This window comes from Pleurodeles waltl, chromosome 9, assembly GCF_031143425.1.
Source record: "Pleurodeles waltl isolate 20211129_DDA chromosome 9, aPleWal1.hap1.20221129, whole genome shotgun sequence".
Taxonomy (NCBI): Eukaryota; Metazoa; Chordata; class Amphibia; order Caudata; family Salamandridae; genus Pleurodeles; species Pleurodeles waltl.
The window spans coordinates 976,337,901-976,349,389 of record NC_090448.1 but is presented as its reverse complement, the minus strand read 5'-3'; the positions used below and the strand labels follow the sequence as shown (position 1 = coordinate 976,349,389).

The 11,489-nt window shown below is 42.9% G+C and overlaps 1 protein-coding gene across 3 annotated transcripts in view; it reads right to left on the bottom strand.

The window, feature by feature from the left end:
* Positions 1–706: 706 nt before the first annotated feature.
* Positions 707–11,489, bottom strand: part of LOC138260182 (alpha-1-antitrypsin-like) — a 78,856-nt gene continuing 68,073 nt past the window's right edge. For all 3 annotated transcript variants that reach the window (XM_069208427.1, XM_069208426.1, XM_069208428.1), the window contains exon 5: positions 707–978. In XM_069208427.1, the coding sequence (XP_069064528.1) occupies positions 787–978 (192 nt within the window). In that variant the 3' untranslated portion in view covers positions 707–786. The remainder of the gene's footprint in view (positions 979–11,489) is intronic.

The following is an 11,489-nucleotide window of genomic DNA, read 5'->3' as shown; positions in this document are numbered from 1 at the left end:
AAGATTTCAAAATTACAGCACATGGTGTGGGGTAGCAAATTTAGACATGCATACAGTTTACAGGACGGATGTGTAGAAGTGTGCAGATTATATTGGCAGTTCTCACATTTACAAGAGGCTCAGGGGACTGGAAAGTCTGATCAAATACCTCATACTAGATTATCAGCATTCCCCTTATAATTTTTATGTGGCTACCCATTCAAATTGTCGGCTTCAGCTTCTGGTAAGACTTGTGTAGACCAGAGTGACCTCAATCAGCTGAGTGCCAACATTTGCCCTAGTCATTCATTCATATATATTGCAGTTTTCTAGCATGCAGACAAGACTTAAATTGGGGGGCGTGAGTCAAATAGCTTTACACAGAACGTAATTACAAGTGAGAACCAACACATCAAAACGTTGGACTATTTTGTTTTATAAGGCCATTTCCATGGCTCTATATAGACTTATCACAGGTGAGTGTGATACAGAAGTAACTGATATTTTGATCCTCTTTAGAGGGTTTTGAAGAAATTCTTTTGGCACACACTCAGGCAAGGGTTGTCAAAGTGTTCTTTTCATTTGGAAAGCTGTAGCTCAGTAAGGAGGATACAATATGTTCAGTTTACCCAAGGCTAACATATAGGCTCATAATGCACTGGGAGAAAGATTGAGTCTGTAGAAGTTTTTTCAGCATTTTGTCGTGCAGTTTTCACATGCCAAAGAGAAACCACGGAGAAAAGTAATTTAAGATGATGTCATATTTTATTTTTATGCTGGTTAGTTGGTTACACAGCTGGTTTTAAATTAAACTTTGGTAGGGTTGATGACTTTTCCAATGAAGATGAGACTTTGGGTGTTACTATCAACAATTGAAAGCACAAAAGGTCTGTTAAATATTATCGGTCGGGGAATGAATCTTGGCTTGATTTCAATGGCGGTGGCTCCTGATGCCTCTGTGCCTTGTTCATCAATGCTCAGAACTGCTTTGTGGACAACCTAAATAGTAAACATAAACATCATTACAATACTGTAAGAGGTTATGGAAGCTACTGATATGCATTTGAGTGACTATGTCAGTTGCTATGAAACCAGAGATGTATGTTCCTATCATTCTCCCAGCACCCCAGATGCATTCTGTAACAAAACCAATGGGACTTAAGAACAGACTACCCCACAGTGATCACTGGAACCGAATTGTCAAGTAACTGAATAGTAAAACATGACGGGTTTCAGAAAAACCTTTCAATATGCAAATATACTCAACTGAAATAAATTCATTAAATGACCCTTTTTACTGCACGCTGTTTTTTGATGACCAGACATTCCGGTAGAGTGGTATTTAAAATCCCACTCTTACATAAAAGTTCAACTATTCGGGAGGACAGAAACATAAAAGACCTGGACAGAAGAAACATTTGGGAGCAGGAGAATGAAATGAAGACTGGAATGTACATGGACCTGAGCTGACTGGAACTACATACATGAATGCCACACCATGCCCCAAGGGAAATTGGCTAGCACAGGAAAACTGTGCAACTGTAGAGAACACTGCACTGCAAATACAAATAGACAAACAGAATATGGCAAGCCAATCCATTTTTTTTTTTTGTTTATTATATTTCCCTTTGCTCTTTCACGTTTACTCTTGCTGAACAGGGTGTGCATTAATGTCTCTTCTTTTTAAATCCATTTAACATTAATACAATCAGATATACACTGCCATTAACAGTCTGCTGTGTATTTTACCCACGTACATTTATGCAAGTCAAATGGGAAAGAAATAATAAGCATGCTTTATATTTAAAACAATATATCTATGTTATGGAGAAAGGAATACAAATTAAGCTGTAGAAACACAATTAAACACTAAAAAATATGAAAAAGAAGTCCTGAAGTTGGCCTGCCTCCCTTTGGAGAGGAAACATGCCCATCATGCACTCACCAGGACATCAGCTGCTGGTTTGAAAGTTTATGTTCCATGCAGTACACAACCCTGGGATTCCTTTGTGCCTATAAAAAAAACTAGACTAAAATCCTCAAAACAAGAAATAATCTATAGTTTTCCGAGAACTTCCTAAAACTAAACTAATTTTCTGCCAACTGGAAAGACAATGGAGCATATAATATACACAGGACTTGAACTAAACTATGTCCCCAAGGACAAAGAGCATCAATGACAAGTTAAGGGGGCAAAAATAATGTATTTCTGCCAACACCTACTAAAAGCCTGCTACATGCCAAAGGAGATCTTTAGAATAATTTACAAGCTACAATCTCCAGCAATCTGTCAATCTAATAAAACACTCTCTGTTCATCCAGAGAATGGCAAAACCATCATGGTAGAAATAATCATTAGCCAGATTGGACTGTATCTGAGCAGCAGAAGAAAGTTGTCATTAAAGCTTAACTAAAGAAACCCTCCTTGGATCTAACTGATTCCAACAATTTCCAAAATATCGCTCATCTTCCATATTTGTTGAAACGTTTATGAAAATTAGTCTTCAATCAATAGCAATAGTTTGTGAAACACCACAGCTTCCTGGACTCTTTCCAGGCTGGCTTCCACCTTGGCAGGAGTACATAAATGGTTTGGATGATTTGCGAATACTAACGGATGCCAAAAGGCACAAGGATACGTGTTCTTCTGGACTTCTCTGCAACCTTCAATGATATTGGCCAATTGGCCATTCTGTTCTTTTCTCAAGATTTGTACACACAGAGGTAAAGTTACAGCCTTGGCCTGGTTGTGTTTGTTTCTGTTGGAGCACTAACTATTGGTTTCAGTTCTTCCCTTCTCATCTCGATCAATTCAAATTAATTGCTACGTTCCTAGGGATCTATTCTTTCACAGCTAATCTTTGTTTCAAATCTTTTTATTGAGTTATATAATAATTCGACATAAACCAAACAATTATGTATATGATTGTGAGACGTGCAGAAGATGGGATCACATGTTATTTTAGCATCAACAAATCCCCATCCATCATAATGAAAAAGAAAGACAATAGCAAAGTAAAAATAAAATGAACATTAAACCCAGCCCCCTCTTCACTCCCACTACCATATAAACATAAAATCGTTTAAGGGAAAAATGGAATGAAAAGGAGGTGGAAGAGAAGGAGGGCTAGAAGACAACAACGAGGATAAGAGGGAGAATGTATGTTTCGTTGAGGGCAGGCAGGGAGGATAAATTTATGCAGACTGATAAGTCACTTGAGAGGGAGATTCAGAACGCATATCCAAAGAAATCAAGAAAGATCCAACCAGTGTCAAAAATATCTTGCAGACTTAGGTGATGAAGCAACGGTGTGTCTTCTCTAGTGAGAGTAGGGGAACAAAGTGGCAGAGTATGAATCATCTCTTTCAGGGGAGGGAGGTGTATAGCATGTATGTCGGTTCACTCAGGTCAATCAAAAAGGTGAAGTGCTCTAAGCCTCTGTGATATAAAATAATGATGTTCCACCTGGGACATATAGGGGGTGATTCCAACTTTGGCGGTCCCCATTCCAACATTCCCACTGGGCCGGCGGGCGCTAACCAAGTTAGCGCCCGCCGGCCCAGCGGGAATGAGGCCGCAACACAGGAGCCAGCTCCGAATGGAGCCGGCGGTGTTGCAGCGGTGCGACGGGTGCAGTTGCACCCGTCGCGCTTTTCACTGTCTGCTAGCCAGACAGTGAAAAGCTGGCCGGGGCCCTGTTAGGGGGCTCCTGCACTGCACAGGGGCCCCAGGACACCCCTTACCGCCAGCCTCTTCCTGGCAGTGAAAACCGCCAGAAACAGGCTGGCGGTACGGGGGTCAGAATCCCCAGGGCAGCGCTGCTTGCAGCGCTTCCCTCGCAGATTCTCCCAGCCGGGGCAAAAATGGCGGAATACCGCCGGCCCCGGCAGGGCGACCGCGGCTTTACCGCCTCGGTCAGAATGCCATTTGAAGCACCGCCAGCCTGTTGGCGGTGCTTCCGTCATTCGTGACCCTGGCGGTCCAAGACCGCCAGGGTCAGAATGACCCCCATAATCTAAGAGTGAGCCACCACTTATGGTTACATTTGTTTTCAGTATGCATTATATACGTGTTACTTTTTCCATAGCTAGTTTATACCATAGTGAGCTAGATGGGGGATCCTGTTTCTTCCAGAAGTCGTGTTTTGGTCTCTACTGCCATGTGTCTGGTAAGCAACCAGTTGGAGTCTGTTGTACCTGCCATGTCTGTTGGTCTCAGTCCAAGAATCGGATGCCCAGGTCCACCAGGATGGCCAGGTCCACCAAGGTGGGTAACCAAAAATCTATTTAATACAGTCTATTTTTTCCATCCAAAATGTTTGGCTCAGGCAACAAGACCCCTATAAAAGGAGAATTGCGCCTTTCTCCTGATTGCAACACCACTATAATGTTGAGACAGACGGATACATTTAATATTGTCGGATCTGGATTAGATACCATTGAACCATTACTTTGCATGCCAATTCTTTCCTGGGAGTGCTCTTGAGTGTTTTTTAAGTATATCCCTCTATTATTGTACTCAATTCTTAGTTTGTAATTTCTGTCCCAGACCATGTAGATGGTATAGGTGGATGGCAATGGGGTTTGAGTCTTAGATGATGCAGTAAGTTGTGGAGACCAGAGTCTTCATAACAGTGATTTGGATTTGGAAGTCTTGCTTACATTGTTCAAAAGGTTTAATTGGGGTACCATGGAATAGGCCTGTAAAGTTCAGCATTTTCCTACCACCAAATCAGTAAATAACATGGGATCCACAGCAGGAGTGAAATAAAGGTTCTGAATCATTGTTTTTTCAGGAGAGGGAAAAGTGGTAAGTCCTCTTTTGAAGACGCAATGGTCCCATATGCCAAGGTGCCAAGGACCATTTTAGGTGTGGTAGCTAAATCTATGCTTTTTGGTGTAGCATGTTGAGGGAGCCAGGCTAAGTCCCATAATAGATATATGCGGTCCAAATGAAACTAATGTTTCTTGCACTCATCTCCTCACCCATTTGAAAATGTATCAAAGGTGTGCTTCTCACTATTATTCTAGGGTATTTTGGGCATGCCAGACCTCTTTGTCTTTAGGAAGCATAAGTAGTTTGTTAAGTGTGTGTTTGCTACCCCATTTAAACAAGCATATTTGGGACTGTAGTTGGGTAATATCCAGTGAGGTAGGGGGTTGGCAAGCTCTTAAAAAAGACAAAGAAGTCTTTTTATTATATCCATTTTAATAATGTCAAGTACATCCCAGTCATAATAAATATACAGGCTCCATAACCTAATGTTTTTCAGAATGTTTTTACAAATTTCCACCCAGTTAGACCTAGTCCAACTCTCGACAAGTTTCATGGTATTAAGGTCCCTGTACCTGATTGAAGTGGTAGCCCATTAAGAGGTTACTAATGCCAGAAGGAGGGGGTGGTCAGCTGGGAGGCAGGTAGATTTAGGCTAAAGGATTTCCGTTTGTTAGGAACTGAATTTGCTCTGACTGAATTGAATTGAATTGAATCGCCAATTTACAAAGTGCTACAGCTGCTTCAAAAGTAAGCTTCCTGGCACTAGCCTGTGGGGCAAAGAATTTGCAGAATAAAACTTGTAAGTGAAAAGGAAGGTCTACAAACGTTTCTTGAATAGCACTTCTGTGTCAAGAATTCTGAGCTTGACTGGCAGCCCATTCCATAGCTTGGTAGCAAGTAGTGAAAAGGCTCAGCCTCCCAATCTGGATTTATTAAGTTTGGGAACATGGGCAAGACACCGATTGGCTGAATGAAGAGCGTTCGGAGGATACTATTTGCAAAACCTATTACTAAAGTAAACAGGAACTTTTTTATGAATTACATGGAACAATATTAACAGGGCTTTGAACTTAATCATCTCTTCAATAGGGAGCCAGCGCAGTTGCTTTAGACCAGCACAAATTAATTATGTCTTTGCAATACCATTAAGAATAGATGCCACATTTTGGACCAGTTGTAACTTCCTAATAAAGTAACCAGGGGCCCCCAAATAAAGGAAGTTTGCATAGTCCAATTTAGAGGTGACCACACTAGCACAATCGGCTTCCAAGTCTGAGGAGGCAATATAGTGAGAATCTTTCTTCAAGATTTTACAGTGCCAAACAGGTCCCCGTCCCAGCACTAATTTGGGCTTTGAAATGGAATTCTTGATCAAACTTTACTTCCAAATTCGTTTCCTCTTTGGCCGGAGCAGGATTTACACTAAAAGTGGTTGGCCATCCTCGTAGAAGGTTAAAAAGGTTGTTCTTCCCAAAGAAAGGAAACTTGGATTTTCCTGAGTTGAGTTTTAGACACTTAGCATGCGTCCAGTTTGACACCTCTGATAGGCCTGGCTGGAAGCTGTCAGTCATTTCTACATAGAGTTGTTCAAAGGAGAGCATAGGTTGCATGTCATCAGCATATGACACTAAGCTAAAAACCCTATCCTCAACTATTTTGGCCAGTGGTGCTAAATATATATTGTATAGAGTTGGTTTCAAGACTGAACCTTGAGGAACCCCATATTACAGTTCTTTATAGTCAGAACTGAACAGGAGTGAACAAAACAGCCTAAACTCGACTAGAGAGCTGTTTGTTTATCAGTTTTTCCAGCATTTTGCCTAATGGTTGGAGTAGCGAGCTAGGTCTACAACTGCTCACAAAGCAGGGTCAGCACCAGGTTTCTTCAAAAAAGATAGAGCTTGAGCTTTTTTCCCATCTGATGTGAACGTACCAGTGTTTAATGACCGATTGAACACATGATTACTTACTTGATTCACAGTAGAAGTTCGCTATTTTTAATACGTGAGGAGGACAAGGATCCAGAGAAGATCAGGAAGTTGCTGTCTACATCGCTATTTCAGACTCCATAGTAGAAATGAGTTTAAATTTTGACAGCACCGCCCCTATCAGATTCCTCTGAATACTAGAAGCCGGACCTAAAATTACTTCCTTCACCTGGATGTCAAAGGAGGTATAGATATGAGACACCTTTTTACAGAAGTAGTCAAGAAAAGCTATCACATAAGGTCTCAGGGGTAGCAAATGTCTGTCGGCTGGCAGCAGGTGATAAAATGGCTTGAGAATTTTGGAGATTACTAGAAGCCAGACCTAAAATGTCTTCCTTCACCTGAATGTCAAACGAGGTATAGATATCTGACACCTTTTTACAGAAGTAGTCAGAGAGGCTATCACATATGTTGTGGGAGGTAGCACATTTCTGTTGACTGGCAGCAGGTGATAAGAAGGCTTGGAGGATCTTGCAGGTGTCCTTAGATATATTCTTAGACATATCAGACACATCATCCAATTCCTTGGCTTTGCTGTCCTAGAGCCTGATTTAGAGTTTGGTGGATGAGGTTACTCCTTCACCAACGTGATGGATATCCTGTCTGCTGTATTATATCCTTTTGGAATCGTAATATGGAAGACGGGATATCCATCATGTTTTTGATGGAGTAACCTGTCTGTCAAACTCTAAATCAGGCCTTTAATCTTTTTATGGTAACCTTTAAATGCTGCTTCGTATACCTTCTTAGCCTCCTCATCCTAGAACTTTCACCATTTCCTTTCTAAGTTCTCACAATGTCTTTTACCTCCTGTAACAAGGGAGTACACCAAAAGGCAGTGAGTGTTGTCTTTTAATTGAATCCTTTCTTAAAGGAGGCAGTAGCTTGTAGTAAGGTTGTATTGAATATGGTCGCCTTAGTTTCTAAGCCCGCCATCTGGCTTAGCTCACTTGGATCTAAAGCATGCATTAATTCAGTCTCAGTAATTTTGCGCCAAAAGTTGTGTTGAAAGTGGAGGCTTGGAGTTTCTCTGCAATGATCCAGATAGCAACTATGAAAAAATCAGGAAGGAATGATCAGATCAAATAAGTGAGTGAGGCTTATCAACTTCTAACACTATGCAGTTGGAAAAAATATAATCTTTAGTATGCCCCCCTTTATAAGGGCCAGACACCCTCTGCTGAAGAGTAAGCTCTTCCATTGACTCTAGTAAATTGAGTGCAGCCTTACAAGAAGGGTCATTTACATGAACATTAAAGTCACCTAGAATTTGAAATTTGGAGAATTGCAGCACAAAAGTTACAACTACTTTGGTTGTGCTAGAGAATACTCTGCGCCTGATCACCTCTGATTGCCTGCAGAAGACCTTTGATAAAGCCCACAATATCTTCACTTTCAACATCCCTGGGAATGTCACAAAAGTGGATGTTGTTTCACCTGCTTTAGTTTTCCAGGTCTTGCTTTGGGTGCAGAATCAGCATTTTATTCTTTCAGCACTTGTACTCTTTGCCAGAGCATCTCTTGAGCCTCTTTTTGCGTGTCCACAGGATGTTCAGTGTTGTATACCCAGGTTCCTAGTTTGCTAATGTCTGTGTAGGCATGATGTGAAGTCTGACTTTAGGGAACCTATTTCAGATCGAATTTCAGTCAAAAAGCATTGCATGTATCCTTGGGTGATGGGTGTTGCCATAGTTCCACTGCTACCCTGGGCAGATAATCTCGTTTATGTGCCCCCTTACATGATGTTGTGCGATTCCACACGTCAACCTCCGTTTGACCTGTCAGCCTGATGGTGATCTTTCCCGAAACATTTTGCCTGCACTTGCCTCACATTTTGCTGTATATTTTTGTTGCCCTTAGGACTCTGAGCACTATACCACTGCTGCTCTGTGCTAAAGTGCATGCGCTTTTCTCCTAAACATGATAGCATTGGTGTATCCACAATTGATGCATTTAATTTACTTGTAAGTCCTTTGTAAAGTGCTGTACCATATACCCAGTGCCTGTAAATTAAATACTGCTACTGGGTCCAAACTGAGCGGACTGGCAAGCAAAATAACAATGGAATAAACCCAGATTTGTGACTGAGGGTGAGTGTTTGAAAAGTTGTAACGCTCTGTCCATCATCTTATTTGCTATGTGGGCCCTGAAGTGGCAAGGGCATGCCCAGACGTGGGTCACTTGCTCGCACCACCATTGGATTCAACTAGCCTTGCTGATGAGGGGTTATACCCCCAAACCGGTCCCAGGATGTCACGGGGGACCTGACTTTGCAGTATGGCTGGACTATTCTCATGAGGAGCAGGGTCAAGAGTGGTTTGCCTGGCTGCATCCAAACTAGGGTGGTGGGGCAAGCAAAATAAAAATGGATTAAAACCAGTTCTGTGACTGGGGCTGAGTGTTTGAAAAGTTTCAACATTTAGGCCCTAATTACAACCCTGGTGGTGAAATCCTGGGGATTACGACCGCGGAGGAAGCGCCGCGGTTGCACTGCCGGGACCGGTGGTTTCCCGCCACTTTTGTCGAGGCGGGAGTAATCCTCCAGGGAATTACGAGTCCCCCTCCCGCCAGCCTTTTCATGGCGGTTTTTACCGCCATGAAAAGGCTGGTGGAAAGGGGAGTAGCGGGGCCACCTGCCATGGCCCTGTGCAGCTTTTCACTGTGGAAAGTGCGACACCGCCGGCTCTTGTGTTGCGGCCGAGATCCCCGTTGGGCCGGCGGGGATCTCATAATGGCCCTGGCGCGAGTGTGGCCACATTGGCGGCCGCCCGGCGGTCAAACATTGGCGGGCGGCTGCGTAATGACCCCCTAAGTGTATTTTGTGGTGTTACTAGTGGGCCTGCAGAACTGATTTTGCCATCTCACCCCACACAAGTAGCCCTTCAAACATTTCTCAGTCCTGAAATTGCAGAGCCTGTGAGTGCAGTTTCACTGCTAGTTCGACTTGCCATTTACAATGTCTTTCCAAGCCTTACCCACCCCTTTTATTACATATGAGTCACCCTAAGGTAGGCCCTAGGTAGCCCATGGGGCAGGGTGCTATGTAACAAAAATGCTGGACATGTACTTTTAGGTTTTATATGTACGCGCATTCCTAAACACTATAAAGGTCAGATGCCACATACAGAAAGGAACACCTAGCCAGTCAGAAAACCGCACTCACTGTAATATGCAGTGATCACGCGTACCTCATGCTGGTCATCTGGAGACGTTATCCACTGGCCCACATTGTTTCCACACAAGGTCGAGGCTCACTTGCATTTGTTATCAGGACCTTATTTATGACCCCAAGACTACAGCTTGCATTCTTGACCATGAAAGGAATGTTTTAATGATGTTATGGCACTTATAGAAATGTACACCTCTCCAAAATAATGCATTTTGAGACAGTGCTCAGACCCCGGTTCTGTACCTGTTTTCTCGGCCAAAATGTATAATTAAGCAAACTTCTCGTCGTTTACCAACGCCTTTTGTCTTTTAATTTTTTCAAGGTAAATTCACATTTATGCAACAGTACTCAGTACAGTTGGTGGTGGAGGCTGCACTGATTACACACAGCGGGGAAACAACTCTGTTCATACGGCACTGGGTATTCCCTGGGATTAATTCTTGTGCTGCTATCGGATTAAGAGTTGAATCAGTGACTGTTTCAGGCTGATAAAAACATCTAATGTCACCTTTAAAGCAGCCTATGTGTTGCCATGAAACTAGGCAATTGCTTGGCCTATCTGCTGTGGTTCCTAGGAGATGTGGCTGAGTGGAGTGGGCCCTATAGACTTCTAGGCCCTGTAGGCACTATAGTCACACTAACATAATTGGTATTTTCCTCAGCAGTCAATAACGTTCAATTTCAGCAATGATGGCTAAGTACTTGGGTAGTGAAGTGCCTCCATTGAAAGTCTGTGCTGGGGCCATGGATGAGCAAGGCAGAGAGCTTAGACTTAGCGTTTCAGGCCGAGTGCCGCAATCAAAATGGTAGCCACTCTCGACAGAGCTCAAGGGCAGACACTGGCTAGTCAGCAGAGCAGACACAAGAGCCAAGTGCCATCCTCAGTCCAATGGCTGTCCACGCCTCACCCTTCTCAATCCACCACCAGCATATTAGCACTAAAGTTAGGATGCCTTATGGCAGTCATGCAGAAAGCTCATACAGCATCCTGGGCAGCCACATGATGATGAAAGTTTGACGCCACCTTCAAAATGGTGGTGGCAGATGCTACACCACCCAAGGCCTCTCAATAAAGCCCCTGTATGACCCAGAGTTCCAGCTCTGCGGGTGATGGCGAAGTTGATCTACAACAGCTGGGTGTGCTCCAGAGAGGGCCCAGGCTCCATGACGGAGTGCTTTGGATGTCTGATGAGCCGAGGTGGAGAGGAGTCAGAAAGCCTGCTCCCTACTCCATGCTCCGCTTGGCCATGCCCTCCACAGCTACTCTCTAATATATATATATATATATATATACCCCAACTCACCGGACTGAGAAAAACTTTTATATGTATACTGATGATACCCAATAAACTTTTGTTGTGGTATAGGAGGAGGAGAAGAGTATTGTTCCACATGCAAAAATATTTTGCCGATGAGTAAAACAGGAAATAAATTTGCAAGTTCATTGTCCCTTGCTTGATTTTTGTTGTGTGCCACAATGCACACACATCTGTTCTTGAAGGCAAAAGAAGTATGCACAAAACAATGCTAGGAGAATTCTTGGTAATCCGAAGCCAATGAATATGTCCAAGTTTAA